At 48.7% G+C, this 22925-nt stretch overlaps 1 protein-coding gene across 5 annotated transcripts in view; it reads right to left on the bottom strand.

Moving 5' to 3' along the window:
* LOC107380851 (neural cell adhesion molecule 2) overlaps nucleotides 1–22925 on the bottom strand; it is a 328429-nt gene that overhangs the window by 110670 nt on the left and 194834 nt on the right. For 3 of the 5 annotated variants that reach the window (XM_070544149.1, XM_070544150.1, XM_070544151.1), the window contains exon 1: nucleotides 284–490. The exons of 1 other annotated variant lie outside the window; for it this stretch is intronic. In XM_070544149.1, the coding sequence (XP_070400250.1) occupies nucleotides 284–362 (79 nt within the window). In that variant the 5' untranslated portion in view covers nucleotides 363–490. Of the gene's footprint in view, nucleotides 1–283; nucleotides 518–22925 lie in introns of those variants that run through there. One more of the 5 variants, XM_070544152.1, reaches the window with a different exon arrangement.

The raw sequence follows: 22925 nt of genomic DNA, 5'->3' as shown, positions 1-22925 counted from the left end.
AGCTAAAGAGAGAGTAATGAAGTGTGTGACCTGCAACCATGTTAAGGTAGAGGTAAAGTCACGACACACAAAAGCTTCGACCTGCGGTTAGCTAGCAGAACGCTGCCATTAGCGCCACAATAGCTGTTCTTCTGCAGCTGCAGAGCCTCAACAACACGCTGCAGGTTCTGGTGCCCCCACCTCTGGGCCCGGTCCCCGGCCTGCAGAGAGCCTCCCCTGAGCCTTCCTGTTCCAGCTGCTGGTTCCCAACTCTACCATCATCTCCAGATGGTTGTGAACCCACCTGTTGGTGTTCCAGTCGTCCTCCCCGAGTCCACGCTTTTAGAAATCTGCCCCTCAACATAAAGAGGCTTTGCTCTCATGCTGCAGAGGCGAGGCGAGTGGAGAGCGCTGGCTCTACTCAGCCAACCACATCCAATCGTATCGATGTAACAGCATCGGGCCCACGTGTGGCGTCTCCAACACAAGCAGCTATTATCTCCTCCCGCACACCTCCTCTCTATCTCTGCCTCCTCCACTCACCGACGCTTTGCACCTCCCTCCGTAAGCCTCTTAAGCTTCAAGCTGTCGTGGCCTCAGCGGACCCCGCGTGGCGACATGCAGATGCACAGATGTGTGCTTTCAGACAGATGTGTGATCTTTTACTAATTAGACCCAAAGAGGGGTCTTGATCTTATCGAGCAGGTGGCTGAAATGACAGGCTCTGCTCATTTCACTCCAACTGCCTCCGAGTTCATTTACGGACAGAAAATACAGCATAGATATAAAACACACAGAAGCTGCTGTCACCTTACACGGTCCCTGACCCAAGGCAGCATTTAACATACAAACATGCTTTTACGGAGGATCCATGAAGCAGAAGGAGAGCCTTAGAGGGTTTATCAATGGAACGTTTCCTGTTTTTTAGATTTCGTGTCAGATTAAAGAAGAAACTTGGTTCCTCCTGTCTAAGACACCCTTTGGAGGGTCTACAACCATCCATCATAAAACCTTCTGGCACCTGCAGCAACTTGGTGAAACTTTTAAAATCAAGACTCAAGAATACTTTTACAACAAGTCACAGTTTATGAAAGACAGAACAAACGTTCGCCTCCGATGAAGCTGGAGCTTCGACAACGTGACCTTGGCTTTCAGGTGGGTTTGACTGGATCTTCAACACACATCTGAGTTTTACTTCAGAATGTCAAAACGCTGAACATTTCGTCATGGTTTGAGTTTTTACCTGATTCAAGATGGCCACCACAGCTCATAAAGCCCAGAAACGTCTAAAACTCAGTCAGACTTGCAGATGTTGAGCTACAGCTCGACCAGTAGGTCCATCAGACCCTGACCCCGCACACTGGGCTAGGACTCCTAGCCACTCAGTTTCAGGTGAGAACCAGAGCAGATGTGCTGGTGTGCCACATCTGCTCTGGTTTGGTGTCAGAAATGCTGTGGAGGTTCTTGTGTTTACATCTTTTTTGTTCTAAGTGATTTTTATTATTTACTCACTTATATTTTATGAATAGACACAAAGGATCCATGCAGAGAAGACCATGAACCAGAACATCAAAGCAGGGCTCATTGTAAGACGAGCCCCCAGAGACACCAAAATAAGAGTCAGGCAGCCAACCGAGGAAGACACACAAACAGGAAGTGGCGGTGCAATCACCAGCTAGCAGAAACAGGCTGAGTCAACCGATCACGTGAAAGAGGACAGGGACACCAGCGGACATCGGTGCTGTGGACAGCGTTCTTCACACAAACACGCCAACGTTCATCCTGGTTTTCTCTGGAGCCTCCATCTTCTTTATCCACCATAAAAAGTGATTCTGTTCCAGATTCTACATAAAGCAAAGCCTCACGCGCTGAGGGAATAAAGCCTGGATTTTCCGCTCATATTTATGGAAACAGATAGAGGAAAAATGGGACCTGTACACACCGGTGAGAGATAATACCCTTATCCACATTCTCCTTTCTGACAACACAATCATGCTTCAGCAGATATCTTAGAGGCTCGGACCATTCCTGAAGTATTTTTCTATTCTTTATCAGCCTCTCAGGGCCCTGGGTCTAATCTGTAGCTCTGTCACCGACTGTTTCTGCTCTGGGGTTACTGTCTCACCTCTGCTGTGTGACTCTTCTCTCACGCTACAGCTGGGTCTCGCAGGAATGGGTTTCCAGCTTCGCTTTAGGATCTAGGAAAAGGAAAGCCTGCTCCCTACCACGGTCTGTTTTATGTTAACTGCAACAGAAATGTTAAAGCTGCAGTCGCACGCCTATTGCGGTTACCACGGTAACCACTGGAGCCACCATGGTAAACACACAGCTGCTGTATGCAACCACTAAGCTTGGGAGAGCAGACTGAAAAAACCAAAAACAGAGCCATTAGAAACACGTCAGGTGAGAGACGACAACAACAGCAGCGCCTTTAGCTTTTACCTGTGGAGCGTCCGACTCGTGACATCATCAGACTCGCTGTTGCACAATCCTGTTAAACTGTGATTGTGTCAAAACCATGAAACATGTCAGCACGCCGCTCTAGAGACTTAAAGTCCAACGCTTAATGATTCGTTTAAACTCTGAATGATGTTGCTATGGCGATGAGGTGTGGGTTTCAGAACGAGTCAACCAGAATCCCACTGGTGTGTGCAAACCCATCTGCAGCTCCGTGTTGGTTTATTTATCCAGCCCTTTAACCCAAACTCCTCCTGCGCTACGTCTGATGGAGCTGCTTCTGGTAGGAACTAAAAGCTCAGACTGTCTCAGATCAAACAGGACGTTGTTCTGAGCTCAGAGGTGGTTTGACGGCTCGGCGGCGGCGGCTCTTTTTCTGTAAATAGTTCAGAAACGAATCGCTCAGATCAATAACGGTCTGGAGCTGAGCTCGCCTCAGTGGAGAGATGAACTCCAGCCGCGGTGGGCGAGAAGTTTACTCGTGATGATCCCTGAGAAATTTAAAACTTCCTCCCATTCAAACAAACAGGCTGCATAATGATCTGGTGGGAAGGTGGCCGCTCCCGCTCAGCTTATTGTTTTACAGAGACGGGTCGACCCGGCGCTCCACTTGTGTGGGAGCGGGTGACTCGATTGCGTTTGGCGAAGAGTGATTCAGTAATAAAAGCTGGAGGCCTTGAAGGCAGCATCTGATTTTGTGAGCGAGTGAAGGTCCAGCTTGGTGTGCTGCTGGAAGCAGACAGACGTGTTGGAGCGTAGCAGCCTGAACACATCAGCAGTAGCCGTGTCAACAGCACGACCAGGAATAATCCTGAGATGTTGCATCATATCTGGAATGACAGCTTCTCATCACATCAACAGAGACTAGATCCTAAACACTGACTAGAGGGGTGGGGAAATGACATCAGTGACATGTGATTGGATGGTTTCTGTGTTGGTCCTGGGCTGAAGCCAGTAAGGATGATTATAAAATTAGGATAAACTTACCTGGATGACCATCTAACTACAAGTGGAATGCAGGGTTAGGGTTTCCTAAACGTAGACATGTTTAACCAGGTGGGGGACCCTGTGACATTAGTTCCTTAACAGGCCCAAAACAACCCTCACACTACAGAAGAAATAGTAATAATTCCCATTAAATTAATCAGCAAACCCAGCACTTCAAGGCTTTCTAAACTATTTTTACCATTAAATACCATTTTTACCATTTTTCGAGGAATAGGCTTCAAAATAGGCCTAGGGCTTAAGGGGTTAAGTGTAACAACAACAATAAAACAAAGGCTCGACTGTGTCTTCGTAGCACTGGCTGTGTGTTGTTTACGCTGAGTTAGGAGAAGACAAACAGACTAAAGTAAATAAAACATACACAGAAAACAGCAGAAACCTTGGAGTCCGGCGTGTTGAAGTAAACCAGTCAGAATGATTTAGACTCTGGTTTGGCTGCAGCCGGTGGAGCAGAGAGGACAGGCAGAGACGAGCCAACAAGGAAGGAAGGAGCTGGAAACATGGACGTCTCTGTGGGAGCATCAGTGTGTTTGTGTAGCGTGTGAATATTCACATGGGCGTGATTAGAAGCTGGTCTCGGCTCTTCTGTCACAAGACGACTCTTCAGACAAACATATTTGCATCTAAAAAGCCAGCGGATGTCTCTGAAACTGCCGTTAGAGGGGAGAGAGCTTCCATAGCCGTGGTATTACAGCTCAGGATTCTGCTCGTGTTAGTTTTCAGCCCAACTGTTCAACACAAATTTGCAATTTGTCTGTCTTCTGGTTGAACGTATGCTCAATTTAGCTTTCATCTCCGACTGTTTTACAAAGAAGGAAGCTGTTATTAAGCCTCAGCGGGCCCCTCCGTCAGCCCCACGCTGACAAGATGCAATCAGAGCAGTCAGAACGCCCGGAACACGGACAACTGTACGATGCGCGTTGGTGTCGTCACGCCAAAACAAGACAGAACAGCTCTACCGCAGGTTAGGACTCTTTTCCGTCTTATAAGAGGTGTTTTAAAGCTTAAGGATACTTTATTTTTCTGTTTCTAAGGATCATTTGTGTTTAATTTGTTGTAGGAAACTTCCTGAACGGCCTCTGTTAAAGGAAGTATGACTTAGGGGTTTGGTTCTAGCTCCTGGTTAGTCCAACTGCTGCCGTCATTAAACAACTCCAGTCTCTGACATTTAACAGAAGTTCAGGTAAAATGTTTCTTTTTCTTTATAAACCTTTTAGACTTCCATCAGTTTCTTACTGCATATTTATTTACATGGAAACCTGCAGATGGTTACAAACATAAACATCACCATCGTCAGCAAATCGTAGCATCTCTGTTGCATGCAGCTGTCCAAGCAACTAATGTCAAATCTACAAAGACTCGTCTCTCGTCTCGTCTTCTTCCGCCTATCCGGGCCCGGGTCGCGGAGGCAGCATCCCAACTAGGGAGTTCCGGACTGTCATCTCCCTGGCCACATCCACCAGCTCCTCCGGTAGGACCCCAAGGCGTTCCTGGGCCAGTTCGGAGATGTACTTTCTCCAACGTGTCCTAGGTCGACCAGGGGGCCTCCTGCCACCAGGACATGCCTGAAACACCTCCCTGGGGAGACATCTAGGAGGCATCCTAACAAGATGCCCAAACCACCTAGACTGACTCCTCTCCATATGGAGAAGCAGCGACTCTACTCTGAGTCTCTCCCGAATGTCCGAGCTCCTCACCCTGTCCCTAAGGCTGAGCCCAGCACCCCGTGGAGAAAACTCATTTTAAAATACATTTGGTTCTGAAGCTGATTTGAAGCACTACGGTGTCGCTGTGGGTCCATTAGAACCAAACAAACAAGCAAAAACAGCTTGTTTACATGCAGGAACATCTAAAGTCTACTGCTGTCTTCTTAAAACGGCTCCAAACTCACGTTATTCATGTTCATCTCCAGAGTTTAGACATGGGGTGGAGGCATTATGGTTTGGCTTTATGCTTTTGGAAGAACACGGCAGTGGAGCCGTATCAAACATCACAACGTACTTTAGAAAGTGTAATGGAGCACTCTTACTATCGAGATCATTTAGTTTGGATTGTTGCTCAACTGAAAACAAAATGAGGAAAAAACAAGTTGGACTAAGGTTACAGTGAAGCGGATTCATCGTTTAAACAATAATGATCCTTCCTACCTTCAGAAATATCTGCACACACCTTTTATCTCAAACTAGACTCATAAATCCTCGGCAGCACTTTGGGGAAACATGGAAACGGATCACTCAGGTGTACTTTTCCTCCTCGCCTGTAATCTTTAACTCCGTTTTATGCAGACCAAATGAACTATGCTCCTTATTTATTCTCCTTTTGTGGAGACGGGATCGTTGCCGTGGGGATTCACACGGAACGGCGCTGGATTGATTATTCTCCTGCCACATCCTGCCGTTGGCTGTGACACGGCTATTATCTCAGCCTACGGATTCATTCAGTCACAAAGGAGAGGTCGCCGGCTCTGGCCGGGCCTGAGAGCCCGACCTCTGGGGATTACGTGGAGGGGATGAAGGACTCTCTCTCTCTCTTTGTGGCTTCGCTACAAAGAAATTCAAAGGTTTAAGGTCAATGGTGTCTCTAATTGGAGGGTTGGTCCCATGACTATCCCGCTGCACACCATTAAAGCAACAATTCTTTGGTAAATGATCTGCATTGTAAACTGAATTACATCGATTTTACTCAAATGTTCTGCTGAAGAACGTAAAGGCGTCCTCTCCATTTAGGGATGAGCAGGATTGGATTTTAAATCCCAGTGGAGAACACAGCAGGACTGGAGTCGGATTACTAAATGGCTTTTATCATTTTCAATCAGATTACATCTTCTACATTTCTACACGGCTGCTAATTGTAACAAATATGAGATGTAGCCCTTATTTATGGAAAACAGCCACCAGACACCTCCTGGGACTGGAGCGGATCTCCTCCTGTCCTCAGAGCTGCCTCAGTCCTTCTGATAGATCCAACCAGGTGTTGTTGACGCCCCTCAGAGGTTCTGGTCCATCCTGACATGACACGTTCCACCAGTTCTCAAAGGTTCTGGACTGGACTGAGATCTGGTGACTGTGGAGGCCGCTGGAGTCAAGTAAACTCATGGTCATGTTTTGGAAACCAGTTAAGAGGATCTGGTCAATGATCCTGCTGGAGAAGGATGGGTTCATATGGGTCAGACACCAGCTGAACTGGTTCCTGGCAGAGCGGTGAGCGAGGGTGTATAGTAACTCTATCTGACCATCTACTGATGGTGCAAACACAATTTTCCCAATAAGGAATGAGACCACTAATGAGGATGAGAGATAAAAGGAGTCGTGACCTCAGCTGGTGTCATTCTTCTCTCTGATCTGAAGATCAGTGATTCAGAGGCTCAACCTGTATTATTCACTTTTCCGCTTGTTCAGCTCCTCCCACTCCAGCGGCTCCACTTTTTACTCCTATTTCCCTTTCCAGCCATCACATTTCATTTTGCTCAAGTCAGCCTTTCATCTTTTCTCCTTCCTTGCTTCACTGTGCCGCGGATCGCCTGCTCACCTCTTCTGTCTGATTCTTTCCCGATCTCTTTGTTCCTCTCTGACAGCTCTGTGAGTGCAGCGTGGGTGACAGACGCCCACGCCAACTGTTTCCCTGGCCTGGCCAAACCAGAGACGTGGGACGCCAGGACCGGCCGTCATTGAGTCGGGTCCTGCCAGCGTAAATACGACTCACAACTCTGTGATCGCTCCCCAGTGCCTCACCACTTATACAGATCACTTCAGTGGCAAAACCAGGCAGGAGATCAGAGTCCAGAAGAATCCATATGCATCCTGTTGAGTCCAGAACAATAAGTGGTCAGTGGCTCGTTTCTGATAGAGACACTGGACCTGGAGGGAATGCTTGGTGTAGATGTGACCTGCAGCTAAAGGGCAGGAATGTTTTAGTCGTGTCAACATGTGTCTGTCTGAAGATATTCCATGGATCAAAGTGACTTAAACATGAGGCGGGAACTCAGGTTCAGGAAGTAGATCCACAACTTTAGGATCACAGCTGATGAAAACATGACTGATTCAGTCAGTGTTTAAGTTCCTAGGTCAAATGTGGTGATGTCACCACAGGAAGAGATGGAGACCAGGGGTGGACACCTGGCATGTCCCGGTGGGCCGTTTACCCAATGTGGGGGCTGGTCCGGTCCGCCCTCCAATCCCCACCCCCACGGCGGGAGCGAGGAAGGCCAGGGCTGAATTTCCGTCCCAGTTCACTCCGGTGGAGAGAGACTATGCTATCATTTACGAGGCCAATAGTGAGACAGCATCAGTCAATAAAAAATGACTGAAAGAGAAAATATTTGAAAACTATGAAGTAACAAAAGGAACATGAATAATTGGGTAAAAGATTGTGTTGTTTGTTGTTCTTGTTATCTTTTCTTTGATCTTCTGTTGTTTCTAAATACGACTTGGCTGCAGCCAAGCCCATTCTCTGGTCGGCCACAGTGATTGTACGGTATTTGTTGGTGAGATGAAAATCTGATGTAACATTAAAAATGACCACATCAGTCAGGAAGAGAAGATCAGCATTAAAACGGAGTCGCACCTGATTTTAATTTGAACCCAAACAGAACTTCCCACTAAAGATGGCCGGGGACAGGTTTAGCTACTTGTGCTAGCTGCTGCTCCAGGCAGAAGAACCGGTGGTTTCTAAAGCCTCGGAAGAGAGGATCACCACCTAGTGGTCATGTTAGGGTGTTACAACCAGGTGCGGTGTAAAATCTTTCTTTATTTGGATCTGATGACCTTATTGTTTGAGTCATCGCCCCTCAAGGTACTCAGTACCTCAGACCGGTGGAATTGCACTGTCTCTCATTTAACGAGAATCCCTTTTGCTTTATTTATATTATCTTAAACCAGAGGGTGTAAAAACAATTAGATGTTGGCTGATTGGGTTGCTGGCGTCCAAACAGAAATATGGAGTCCAACTCTAGGTTTATGACCAGTGTAAACTCCAGTGGGTCCATCAGTAGGCGTGCTGCTGAGTGAGGAGAACCGCTCGTGGGTGAGTCATCAATCAGGGAATGACACCAACCATCGCCCAACCGAAGGTGGCCTCCACCACTGTCAGATGTTCAGCCCATCTCGAGTCTCTTCCTGAATCCACCTTCCCGGGTACATCTGGGCCCATGTGCAGCATTCAGAGAGGGAACAAGCCTCCAACTTTACTGGGAGCCGATGAAGGGATCCATTATGTTAATGGAATATTTACAAGCACAATAAAACAAGTGGATGTGGCTGTAGCAATACCAAAGAGCACCATAAATCCTGTCAACAGGAGCGGCGTATTGACCACAGGACCCCTCAGAAGACTTACAAAACATTTTTTAAGAGCTCAGTGAGTTTCTATCGATCTCCTTATTTATGCCACAGATGTTTTTCTAGGCATGTGTGACGCGTCTCTGCGGTGCTCCATATTGATCATCAGAACCGTCGAACCGACATCATTAGAGCGACAGCCTGAATGTCAGAGCTTATCAGCGCTTAGAGGAGCAGTGGTACCCTGTCGGAAACCTTATTATCCCGATTCCACGTAGGAAAGGTTTCAGTGGCACCGCTGAATCTGACACCGCTTCACGCGGTTGCCATGGGAGACCGGAGCCTCCTGCAGCGTGGCTGAAGGTCAAGTCATTATCTGATGCTGAAACTTAGAGAAAACAAACAGGGATGGCCGGATTCATAAATCATGGATGAAATGGACGTTTAGCCGCCGTCAGCCATAAGCAGGACTCATTTTAATGGACTAATTAATAGTCTGACAGAATGCTGCATGTGGCAGAGTGTGTGTGTACTGAGCGACAGCTCCAAACACCGCAGTAAGCACATTAAAGGAGAATCTGTCACCCAGCTGCTGGGAGACGAGCCTCCACTGATGGATGATAGCAGGATGTCTATATGCACACGCAGGCTCAGGCCCGCACGCTTTCAATTAGACGTGTCAGGAAGCTGCAGTCAGAGCCCCGCCCACCCACAGGTGGACCAACACATCTGTATGCACGGAGGACCAGCATCACTCCCAACCATCGAAAGCACGTCACAGAGTCCCACCAACCTAGCTTTAGCATTAGCATGTTAGCTAACAGGCAAAGGAAAAGCCTTCAGCTCATTTTCACCAGAGAAGAAGAATCCGATTCAAGTCAACCAGAAAAACACCAAGAAAATATACATATGTCAGAAAAAGAAGGTTTAGGCTACAAGGGAAGATCTTTTAAACACGTTTGCAGCAAAAACTCAAACCAGACAGTTTTACATGAATGTAGCTGAAGGACCAGAGCAGGTCAAGCTTCCAGCAGCAGACTGAAGCATCACCTCAGCTGGTCTGGAGGCCACGCCCACAGACAGGGTCAGCCGTGGGGTGGGCTCTACCGTCTCTACACGTTACTGAACAACGAACCATGTGACACCGTCACAGATGTCAGTCAGCGGGGCAGTCCACCATCACACCTGTATCTGCTCTCGACTAGTCCAGAGTGGGCGTTAACGCCGTTTCAAACGAATAGTTTTTCCCTCCATCACAGTGTTAAGCCCATAAAACAAACGGAGCGCTGTGATTGACTGAACCTGAAACTGTTCGGGCCAATGGTAGCCCTGCTGAGGCTAGGATGGAGCTTCCAACAAAGAAACTTTATGAAAGGGTGAATAAATCTCTCATCATGAGTCGCCTTATGAAAAAAAAGAGTAAATCTGCTGCAGATGGATCCGTCTGGATGCTGAACCCACCCTTTGGCATCGCCGGTGTGGGATGGAAACATAACAACCACGAGCACACATTCACAGGGAAGCTTCTAAATGGCTGCTCACCGAATCCATAACGGATTGATAAGCTAACAGCTAGTCTGGGACGGGTCACCAACAGCATTGCTGCATCTTAAACAAACACAGAGAACATTTTATAAACCTTCACTTTACTAAAGATGCTTAATCAGGGGCGGTGCTGGATTAACAGGCTAACGGCTAGTCTGACAAAGGGTTTGATACCAACTCAAAACTAACGCAGCTTCAGAAATGACATCAATTCAGGTTCACCGTCGTTCACCAGAACCTGGAATTACAGAGCGGGTCGTCCACCCGGTTCTGGTTCTGGTGTTCCAGGTTTAATAAACTCCTAAAGCCCACTGAGAAGAATGAGGCATGGGCTTGTTGGGCTCTGGTTGGTTTATGCGTGATGCTCCTGAGACCCTGTAGCACCTGTGACCAGGTTGGACAGCTGCTGACACACGTGTGCTCATTAGGAGATGTGAGAGCGCTATGACGCTACTAGAAGCTTCTGAAACTCCGATCTCTAAAGGAAAAGGTCAAACAGGTGGCGAGGTCCAAGACAAACCTCTTTATGAAGAAACGTGGCCGTCCCATCAGCGTCCTAGACAGATCTATCAGCAGACACTCAGATGCTCCGTGCTTAGGCGTTTGCTGTCTCCTCCACTCTTGGTGCTGATGATGGTGTTTGTTGGAGGACCACGTGGGTAGGTGGGGTTGGGGTGGGAAAGCTGCCTCCACAGCTTCACCAGCCGCTTGCCAACATCCTGGGCGGCGCAGACGCAGCCTGACCACAGTTGGAGGAAAGGGTGGAGGAAGTGCTTCACTATATTTTTCAGCAGCTGCACCATCGGGGCTTCCAGGAGCTCTGAGGTCTGGAGGCGGTGTTGATAACGTGTGTCGGTGCAGGAGCATGGCTGCTGGCACGCCTGTGTTTGTCAGCAGAAACACCAGAGAGCGGTGCATCCTGTGAAGACCAGCAGTTCCTCGCTGCCAACGACACGTTAACTATTGTTTAGACGGTGAGAGCTAAAATAACTTCTTCACCAATAGAAAGACTGCAGCCGTCTCACCTCTCAGTGTTAATTAGCGCCGCTCCTCAGCTGCTGGTGCTGGTGCAGCCCGTTTAATTACTCATTCTGAGCCCATTCCTTCAACCACGGCTGTTTGGACTTTGCTCTTTTTTCATTTCCATAAGAAACGTGATCTTAGGCTGCAGCTGGAGACATCCCTCATCCCTGTGATTGGTGCAGACGACCCCAACCAGCCAATCATGGTGGAGCATGGTAATAATGAGAGGGAACAGGTAGCACTGGGTAAATACTTTAGTTTGTTGTTTTTGCACCGGCGGAGCTACAGGCGGTCGTTACGGTGGCACTCACACTGGTGATGAATAAATATCGTCCACCACAGGGGAGGCCCCCATCCTTTCATGATCCCAGCCTTCTCCTAAAACACCCCAGCACCTCCTCATCGTGCTCCTCTTTCCTTCTCATCCACCCCCGGCACCTCGCTCAGATTTTCTTTTGTTTCCATAGAAACGAGGTCTTGTCCCGCGCCTTCTCCTCTCTGCCTCCCGCTGGAAGAGCTTCTGGAGGAGAATGATTCCTTCCTACCAGCGGCAGCTCTTTCACCAAAAACACCTCAGATATGTGATGCCACGGTGAAGAGCGGGGCTCGTGTGTTGGTCCAACGCTGCGCACCGGCGACGAGCTGCAGATTGGCTCGGGATCCCGTTAATAGACTTACGGAAACCGGAATGACCGCTGGAAATCTAAACCATCACTTATCTTCAAACTGTGCAGGAAATTAAATTCTCAGTTTAATACGAGACTCATTAGGCTGCAGCCAGAAATCAATAGCAGCAACACGTGATGCTGATGTTAAAGTCGGGATCTCATGAAAGCAGATTTAACAGAGAAACCCTCAAACACCCTGACCTGCGATGTCCCAGGACTTTCATGTCAGGTCCTGGTCTAGGGGGGTGGACTCGGGTGGTCCATGCTGGGCTCAGATTAATGAACAAGCCCTTATTTACAGCGACGGCCCCGTGCCCTTTATCCAAAAAGGCCAAAGCTGCCAGCGAGCGCTAATGGATGAGGTGGGGGGCGTGCGTTCCACAATCTAGTTTGTGAAACAAAAATCTGATTGGTGGGAAACTTAGTTTGTGGTTAAAGGCCACGGCACAAAGACGCTGACGTTCTAGGACCAGGAGGTGAACGTGCTCAGAGTTCAAGCACCAAGTCCGTTCTCCACAAACGTCGTCTGGGTAGCTTTTCAGCAACGTGTCTAAGACGACCTGAAGGTCAGAAGGGCCAGCAGGTCTGGACCTTCATACATCTAAGGTGGCTCTTGTCTAATAATGAGATAGACGAGGAAGAAGTGGTGAAAAGGCTTCCCAAAGTTGGTTTTATGAGCAATAATATCGGCTGATATACAGATATACGTCCAGGGAAACCCAGACCGGTTAGGGGTCACATTCAGATCATTTAGAAAAGCGTCCTGCTCTTACGGTGTTTGGACAGGAAGTTACCCAACGGCAGCCCAAAGGCAGCAATCACAGGGTTCAAGTGTTGCTTTAAACAGACGGTTAACTAAAACTAAATGCTGTCTCCAGCCGAGACTCCTTCCACGTGTCTGCGGTGCTCCGACTGCAAAAGCAGGATCATGTTGGGACTTAGTGAAATCTGTGTCGGAGCTGAGAACGGACTCTGGTTCGGTTTCAGCTCAAACCAGCAGCCCAGCTGCGTGAACGTGTGAAATACAGCTCGTTACTTCTTCGGTAAACATTCTGTAATTAGCTCACCAGCCGATTGTTGTGGATTATTTGCTGAGCCGACACTTGTCAAAACAGAACACGCATGTCTGTCGGCAGCTCCCAGTGGGATTTAAGCAGGTTATTAAAGCTTTCATCCATTTAAATTCAGCATGCGCTAAACGGATAACAACCACGGAGATGGATTTCCATTTGATCCTGATTCACTGGCTCATCGCAGCCTACTCCATTGCTTCCACGGTTCTCCCACCACCACATCCATCTGCATCGGGATGTTCTCTTTCATTATCCCTCGGCCTCATTTGCTCTCACACTCAGAGCCAGGAGGCGGCGTTTCCCTCAGACAGCAGTAAATATTTGCTGCGAACTGGAGAGCGATGGGAAAACATTCCCATAATTAACAGTGATTGCAAAATTAATTAATGCCTGCATAACCTGAGAGGTGTGGCGCGCTCACGTGAATGCACAAGCAGGTCTTCTGGTGACCAGGGTTATTTACCGGTTAGAGACAGAACCGGCTGGTGCAGATGAACACACAGACCTCCGAGAGCATCAGCCTGATAAGCTGGGTGGAGATAAAGGAGGTAATTATGGAGAAAAGGCTGCAGACGGGATGCAAGGAGGCGTTTTTAGCCGATTGCACAAAGAAAGAAAGGAAACACGGTCTGGATTTATTGTTTTAGTTGACCTTTGACCTAATGAAGGTAAATACTTGAGCTAAGAAAAAGAAACGATGGCATGTAGCCGTTTAAGCTAACCAGTGATGAAGTGCCTGCAGGCCTCTTCACCCAGCATAGTTTACAATCCTCTTAATAGCTCATTCAATCAGTCATTTTACGACTCGCCGGGGTCCCAGTCCACCAGAAGATGGAAGGACGGGTGTAAATCTGTGGTCAGTTACAGAAGCCACTGAACCAGGGTCTGTCCTCAGTCAGGGTCGTCTAAACCGGTGGAGATCTGGACCCAGGTAGCCTTGCCTCATCACCAACACGTCCAGTCTCCCTAACGATCTCAGAGCTCGTCTCTGCTGTATGCCTGAAAGCCCGACCCCAGCGGCGCCGGCGACCCCAGCGGCGCCGGCGACCATGCGCTCCTCTCATTACACCAGCTGTTTTCAACAGGCTCCTTCATTAAGGGCCTCGCCGGCAACCCCCACCCCAGGGCTCGTTATCAGCAGCACGGCCCCGAGCGGCGAGGCTGGTGGACGTGCGGGGGCAGGCTGGGGGAATTCATTAGAGCCACTAAATCTGATGCAGCTACTGCGACTTATGCCTCGGCCTGACGGGAACGGTTTATTGGAAGGGAGTCGTTTCCTCTCTGCTGTGATGTGGAATGAGAGGGGCTGTAAACACTGGTCTGCTCACCACTCTTGAAGATAACAGGAGGAGGAAGGTTATCGGCACCGCTGTGGGAATGATGTACGCATAGCAAATATGGTGGAGTGGTGTATTATTGAGTCTTGTTCCCTCCGTCCCCGACGGCCTCACGTCTGAGGCTCTCATCTTCACTCATCTGATCTGCTGTTGAAGTGCAGATCTGTGGAAAACACAGAGGAGGACCTGTCTACTCTCCCGTCCTCCTCCTCGCTTCACTCAGAAACAACAGCAGAAAACGTAGCTTCTCACAGTCGGACCTGTGGGCTTCAGATCTCCCACAGGGTCAAAGGGCAACCGAGGCGAGGAGGCAGCTGGTGGCGAGAACCCAAAGACCCACAGCTGGAGATGGTCTGCTGTTCTGAAGGCAGTTAAACTACGAACAAATTAGAACGAAGACACACACACACACACACACACACACACACACACACACACACACACACACACACACACGCATGCTCTGAGCTGGAGTTTCTGTCCACCCAGCTCCACCAGTCACAGCCCAGTTGTACTGGGACTTTATAAACCCACCAGGACATTGTCTACCCCAGAGGACAACTAGTCCTTCCTCTCATGTGTCCACTGGGTTTACCTGGAAGGTAGAGCTGCGAGATGAATCAAAGACGTATTTCTGTCACGGCATCCATGCATACAGAACTGATCACCAGTAACACCAGTCCGGTATGGACCCCGTCGCCCTGAAGGTCCACAGCTGGTTAGCCGCTCAAACGCTGAAGCCCCCAGAGGAAGAGGAAAAACGTCTCAGATGCACCAAACGAGCAGCTCTGCTGGCCGTCTCTGAGGGAAAACGGTTGAAAACGTTCAGATACACCAGCTCTAGAGGAGCCCTGAGTTTGGTGTCATCAGCATATAGCAACGAGCTCATACCTGAGCGAACGTGAAACGAGTCTGGAGCTGGAACTAGACACGCGCTAACCCTCAGCCCTCATGATGAAGCTGTGACTTAAAGGTGAAGTTCCTACACCCCATTGATTTAAACCCCTCAGAGACACTCCACCATCTCTACTGGATGTCTGAAGAGGCCCTTCAATCAGCGCTGGATGCTGATTACAGGTTCTTCCCAGTCGGCCGCGGTTCTTCTGATGTGTTTACCTGTGATGGCATGCGAGTCCCTTCATGCAGCGCTGCTCTGGCTGTATTTACCTCCGTGCATGGGTGACTAAAGCAGTGCTCTGGCCTGGGCACAAAGGAAATGATGTCCCTGTTTAGGAGAGTTTTGCTCTGTGACAGCCCCCCTGGCATGTGGCTCCTGTGCTGGCTGGCTGTGAGCGAGGCCAGGCCAGCCCTGGCTGAGCTCGGCGCTGAGCGAGATAATAGAGGAGAGAGAGAGGGGGTCTGACGGCGCACCACGCAGGCCTTTACACGGTTATGATGAGTGTGTACATACCAACTCTCTGAGCTGACACACACAAAACAAGTAGATTGACCACTTTGCGTAAATTTGCATCGCCGGACAAAGAGCTGCAGCATCGATCTGTCCGGCCCGACCAGAGTAAATGCACGATTCACAATCTGTCTCCTTCTTCTAATTTCCATTTGAGCAATTGGCCGATGCAGCTGGAGCATCGCCCAGAGGCTGGAGTCCACGAGGAGTGACTCTATTGTCTGCTGCTTTATTTATTCCTCTCTGGGCCAGAGAAATGTAGCCCCTCTCAGCCAGCAGCAGCAGAAGAAGAATGGATGCTGCAGAGGGAGTCGCTGCAACGATGACAAGAAATAGATTTGGTCTCATACGAGCCGGAGGAGCTGTAGCCGCTTCGGTCGGACCTCAGCGACCTTTTCTGGTTCACTAGCGACTGTTTAATGTGTTCTGGTGTTAAAGGAGGTTCAAAATCAGTGATGTGCTGCTGGAGCCAAAATTCAATAGGAGCACAACAAAGGCACCGTAATGGAAAACAGCCGAATTCCACGCTGGGATAAAACTGCAAATGTGGAGGGTTAGATTGTTCCGATGAACCCAGTGTTACGTGTCCAGGTAAGTGTTTGTTTACGACATCCCTGGTATAAATACCTGAGGGTGGCCATTGCCCCCATGAGCCCCCCCGAAGGACACAACTGTTACCATTTACAGATTAATGAGGAGCTCTGGCTAAAGAGAAGGCCAGGTCCTCGGACTGTCCAGCAGAAAGCAACAAACCCTGAAAATGTCTTTAAAACGCAGGTCGACGTTTCATTTTCACACGAATCTGCATCCGATTATCAAAAACAGCCTAACCCTGCACCTGCAGGCGTGTTTGAGTCAGACTCTAACTCGACTGAAGTCACAAATTCATACGGACTCATAATCAATGTGTCCCAAACGTCCGCAGAAGGACACTGGAACGCTGTGGAAACGTTCCGCTCTCATCTCTATTGCTGACCTACTCTCTAGGTCTACACCAGCTGAGCTGAAGAACTTCACCAGGAGGCCATGTTTACAACTGACTGAGTTTTACATTTAATTTACGTGATTTAAGTCAAAAATAGATTTAAATACCCAGAGCTCGTCGTCTCTCTTCTGTTTGTATAGTTTATAAACACAGTAACAAACATGGTTTATAAACTAGTCCTGTAAATCACCAGCTGCTGTTTATAGATCGTGATCAGTAGAGCGTTCATCAGCCATGACTGCTGTGTGAAACACAGTTTATAAAACAGACAAAGCTAATAGATGAACCGTCTCCCTGACTTTCCTGGTGTTCCTAACTAGAGGACTCGTGGTCTGCAGTAGGTGAGTCGGTGACTCAGTGCTGTGCAGCATCAACAACGCCAAAGTCATTCTCGTGTTTGTATAAAAACAGTTATGACAGCAGACGGCTCACAGCTTTTACAAACTCTTCTTGGGTTGTTTTACTCACTATTTTTACTGAGAACAACGCTTAGTGAGCAGGTCAGGTGATCAGGTCAGGTGACTTGGAACAAAACCAGCACCTGATCAGACTTTACTGTCACTTCCTGTTCATATGTGTGTGTGAACATCTGCTCTGAGAACAGTACAGGGGGGTGGGTAACGCCTGCAAACCTACCGGTTGGCTCGGGGCTCTCCATAAACCCCGCCCACCTGTGGTGACCAAATAGAGCACCTGTCTGCTGAGAAAGTCCTCCCTAAGCCCAGGCTCAGGTGTGTGTGTGTGTGTGTGTGTGTGTGTGTGTGTGTGTGTGTGTGTGTGTGTGTGTGTGTGTGTGTGTGTGTGTGTGACTGAGAGAAAGCAGTGAGAAATGAGTGAGCTGGGACATTATCTGTCTGTGAAATATAAAGAGGGTCAAGCTGGAGCTCGCTGTCCTTCCCAGCTGGACGCTGCTAAGCAGGCAACAGATGAGCTGCTGTCATAGTAAGCTCTATAATGACCCCCCCCCCCCCCCCCCCCCACACACACACACACACACACACCACTTCCAATCACAACAAAGGATAGAGGATTTAAGAGCAGAGAAGGAGGTCTAACCCGCAGCTGCAGGGTTTATAAAGTGTAAAAAAAGACCAACAACTTCCTGTTTGGCTCACCGGGCCACAGACACCACGATGCAGAGGACTGCTTCATGTTGGACTCACCCTGAACTGGTGGCTCAGACACTTTATGACCACTCTGCAGGTGACCAAGTCATGAAGGCATCAGTCCGGTGAGTTGGTTCCTTCCTCAAAGCGTCGTTAAGAAGTTGAGTCTAATTTGTTCATAACGAGATCGCCAACCCCTCCCACAGTTTCCTCGTCATCCTCTGTTCCCAGTCCAGCCCATCCCTCCAGCGTGTCCCGGGTCAGCTGTGGTACCTTCTCCTGGAAGGACACGGAGCTGCAGCTCTTCTTCAAGCCCCCCCCAGACGTCTGAGCTCTCATCTCTAACAGCTTAACTCTTTTTGGCCTCTTTTCTTTAAACTCTGGTTCTTCCAGTTTTCACCCAAAGCTCATGACCTCAGGTGTGGGACGGGAGGTAGAGCAACAGGTAAATCCCAAACTAAGCCTCTGCTCTTCACCACTAGAACAGCTGATGGTCTCAAGCTGAATCCTACACAGCTGAAGAACCGGTTCTGTTGTAGTGCACTGAACAAAGAAAGCATCCGAGTTCTCAAAGGATCACCTGCATCCTGGATTTACATGAAGGTAGTTTTAGGACTCACCTATAGAAACCTTAGACGTGCTTCTAATCTGCTACCAAAGACATGAGATCACCAAGTCTTCTGGGGAACGTGAACCTTTAGCTGGCTCTAGGTGATGGGATTAAATCCCAAAGGAAACTCAACTGTTCCTCCTAGCAGAGGTTTTCAGTCGCCAAGGAATCCTCTGAAGGTCCCACTGCAAAGTGGTTATTATGGGCTGCATGTTTGTTCAGAGCTAAAAACGCTGCTCTGATGCTCTCCCACACCACCACGCTGCCTCCACCATGCTGAAGAGTGACAGAGTTTGCCCTGACTTTATTAAGACAACCAAGCTTCCGGTTTAAATAAAGCCGACACCTCTCAGCCACACCTGGGTGTCCCAGCTCAGGTTCTGCAGCGTGCTGAGACAGGTGTGATCAACGAAGACCCAAACACAAGCTAGTCAGACTTTCAATGAGAAACCCATAAAGACTAAAACTTCGATGAAGACGGGAAAAGAACGTAAACGCCCTCCTGAACTTCCAGCTGCAGCAGCTGGAGTAAAACCACCTCCGTCTCTGTGCTGCTGTGGTTTCTGGAGGTGTTTCTTTTCTAAGACTTCAAGGCTGACTACAGAGCTAATTAGCTAGTTTAAATGCTAACCTTTAGCTGTGTGAAGAGGAAATGAGGCAGTTAGCCCTCTCTGCTACCACAGTAGCACGCTCTGAATTACATTCATTCCCCAGCAGAAAGGAGGAGCAGCAGGCCCAGCAGCACCCTGCAGAGAAACGCTGAGTCATGCCTCACACACCTCACAAGGATGCTGCGACTCAACACACCCATCCTGTTCTCCCTTCGCTCCACCAGCGTCACGCCCATCCTCCTCCAAACATACGACAAGAATTCAGCCAGAGGCGGCTGGCACCAACAACGCAGTCGTTACGTTCTCCGGTTTGGAGAACTTGGTGCTGCGCTGTGATTGGACGTCCATAGAACCAGACACACATATAAATGTGTAGCATTGCCTCGATGTTCAGAAGGGCAACAGCAGCCAATCTCCGCCCATGATTGCAGCTTTAAGAAGGAGATCGATCTGCTGGGAGGCAGAAAGGCCCAGCAGAGTGTTATCCAGAGGACGATCTCGTTACTCTGACTTCCCTCTGCAGAGAAGTTGCTCAAAACACAAAAGAGGGTAAATTAAACAGCTCTCCAGGCAGCAGAGTCTTTATGAGACGAGTAAGTTAGGAAAAACCCCAAAACCTGATGAAACAGGCAGGTTCTGACTCATCCTGCAGACCCTCCAGCTGTGAAAGGCAGGAACAAAGCTGTGAAGCTGCTGTTCATCGCTCTTGTCTGGTTGTTTCAAACCCACATATGTTAGCAGAACAGCACAATTCCATAGTTCCTACTGGAGCTGATCCACACGTTCTTCAGCGTTCCTTCGTTCAGTGTGTGATCTTCACACTCTTCACCACGAGCCGACAGGCAGAGGTGGCATCTGTGCAGGGTTCAGTCTGCATCTTTATCTCCTTGTAGACTCCCAACGGCCACAGAGCGCAGGTATGAACGGGCAGAAGGAGTAAAAAATGGTGAAAAGAATCCATGAAGTTGCTCCTTCAGCAGATGAGACTGGAGCTTCCTGTGAATCAGAGGAACTCAACTACATGACACACCTGCCCACAGGTGTGATGAACACGAATCTGACAATGAGCTCTAATATCAAACAGGTGTGAGGGGACATGGAGATGCAGCTAGCCGAAATGTTCACGGGCTGATGGACGTCACATAAACAACTATTTCCTGTTTTCTTTCCTTTACGCTTTTATTCTGTAACTTGACCGGGACTCCCTGAGAAGAGAGGGACCATCTCAACGGGACGTCACCGGCAGAATAAAGGCTGGCTAGAGCAAAAGCAGTTTTATTTGATGTTTATTTATCCAGGAAGAAACTCTAATGAGATAAAAATATCTCCATCTCGCAAGGTCGTCCCGGCCAGGAGAGCACAAGCCCGTGTCATCACAAAAGCAACCACGTGTTGAGTTATTCACATTTACCATCAAACAGATAAACTCGTTACAACATTTAAACGACGAAGATCTGCATCTGCTTCAGTACAGCGTTCCACTTCCTGGTTAATAAAGTCTAACAGGCTTTCCACGTATGGATGCTGTCTACTGATGAGGCTTTTAGGCCCCTAAATCAACAGAAAATGTGTTTTTCCTTCATTCTAAATAGAAAAGATAAAACAAACTCCAGCTGATAAAACCGGAGCTTTGATCAGGCCCAAAGGCAGGAAAACGCTCGTCAAACAAAAGGAACTGAAGGGTCATGTGACAGCCTCCCAGGCCCCACCCACTCGTGGTGATGACTCATCCATACCTGACAGTCTTGTCAGTCTCTCATTAACACAGATCATGGTGCGTGTCATCTGCATACAGGAGCAGGGTTCTAGGCCCAGAGGTCTATGTGGTGAGACGTAGGAGCTGATTGGCTCAATGGCGTGTGGCGGCCGAGGTGATTGGATCAACAGAGCGTGAGATCCAGTTCAATTGGGTGAAATGACCACGAGCTGAATGGAGAGGACCCAGCTGGCTGTCCACATGCTGTCCTTCGTCTTCAGCCCTCACACACACCAATGGGACGAGCACACACACACACTCCTACAGCAGCATATGTAGCGCCACGCTGCGTCGCCCAAGGGAGACATTGCTATTTAGAGTAGAGCGAACAATCCAGCAGTGCTTGACGGAGAGAGCCATGGCTCATGTGGTGGTCATACTCTCCTCTGAGGAAACGACCCCTCTGGTCCACCGCCTGCTGCTGCTATGTCCTGATGCCAACACCATTAGCTAGAGCATCGCCCATCATGGAACCGCTCCTGCTATAGATCTGAAAGGTGTTTCCTCCATCTCTGCTTCTAGCTTGATTTGTTGAAGCCCCACGACCACCATTACCACCAGTACCACTACCAGTACAGCTAGTACCACCATTACCACCAGTACCACTACCAGTACAGCTAGTACCACCATTACCACCAGTACCGCTACCAGTACAGCTAGTACCACCATTACCACCATTACAACCATTACCACTACCAGTACTGCTAGTACCACCAGTACCACTACCAGTACAGCTAGTACCACCATTACCACCATACCACCATTACCACCAGTACCACTACCAGTACAGCTAGTACCGCCATTACCACCATTACAACCATTACCACCAGTACCACTATCAGTACTGCTAGTACCACCATTACCACCATTACAACCATTAACACCAGTACCACTACCAGTACTGCTAGTACCACCAGTACCACCATTACAACCATTACCACCAGTACCACTACCAGTACTGCTAGTACCACCATTACCACCATTACCACCAGTACCACTACCAGTACTGCTAGTACCACCATTACCACCATTACCACCAGTACCGCTACCAGTACAGCTAGTATCACCATTACCACCATTACAACCATTACCACTACCAGTACTGCTAGTACCAACAGTACCACTACCAGTACAGCTAGTACCACCATTACCACCATACCACCATTACCACCAGTATGACTACCAGTACAGCTAGTACCACCATTACCACCATTACAACCATTACCACCAGTACCACTACCAGTACAGCTAGTACCACCATTACCACCATACCACCATTACCACCAGTACCACTACCAGTACAGCTAGTACCGCCATTACCACCATTACAACCATTACAACCATTACCACCAGTACCACTATCAGTACTGCTAGTACCACCATTACCACCATTACAACCATTAACACCAGTACCACTACCAGTACTGCTAGTACCACCAGTACCACCATTACAACCATTACCACCAGTACCACTACCAGTACTGCTAGTACCACCATTACCACCATTACCACCAGTACCACTACCAGTACTGCTAGTACCACCATTACCACCATTACCACCAGTACCGCTACCAGTACAGCTAGTATCACCATTACCACCATTACAACCATTACCACTACCAGTACTGCTAGTACCAACAGTACCACTACCAGTACAGCTAGTACCACCATTACCACCATACCACCATTACCACCAGTATCACTACCAGTACAGCTAGTACCACCATTACCACCATTACAACCATTACCACCAGTACCACTATCAGTACTGCTAGTACCACCATTACCACCATTACAACCATTACCACCAGTACCACTACCAGTACTGCTAGTACCACCATTACCACCATTACCACCAGTACCACTATCAGTACTGCTAGTACCACCAGTACCACCATTACCACCAGTACCACTTCCAGTACTGCTGGTACCACCATTACCACCATTACAACCATTACCACCAGTACCACTAACAGTACTGCTAGTACCACCATTCTTCTTCCGGCTCTTGGAGAGTACAGTCGCTTTTTTCCTCCTCTCCTTCCTATCTTATCCCCAAGGCTCTTTGTCTGTCTTTGGGTGGACG

Source organism: Nothobranchius furzeri, chromosome 14 (assembly GCF_043380555.1).
Source record: "Nothobranchius furzeri strain GRZ-AD chromosome 14, NfurGRZ-RIMD1, whole genome shotgun sequence".
Classification (NCBI taxonomy): Eukaryota; Metazoa; Chordata; class Actinopteri; order Cyprinodontiformes; family Nothobranchiidae; genus Nothobranchius; species Nothobranchius furzeri.
Note: the sequence above shows the minus strand (reverse complement) of the source record. Positions and strands in the feature narration are given on the sequence as shown.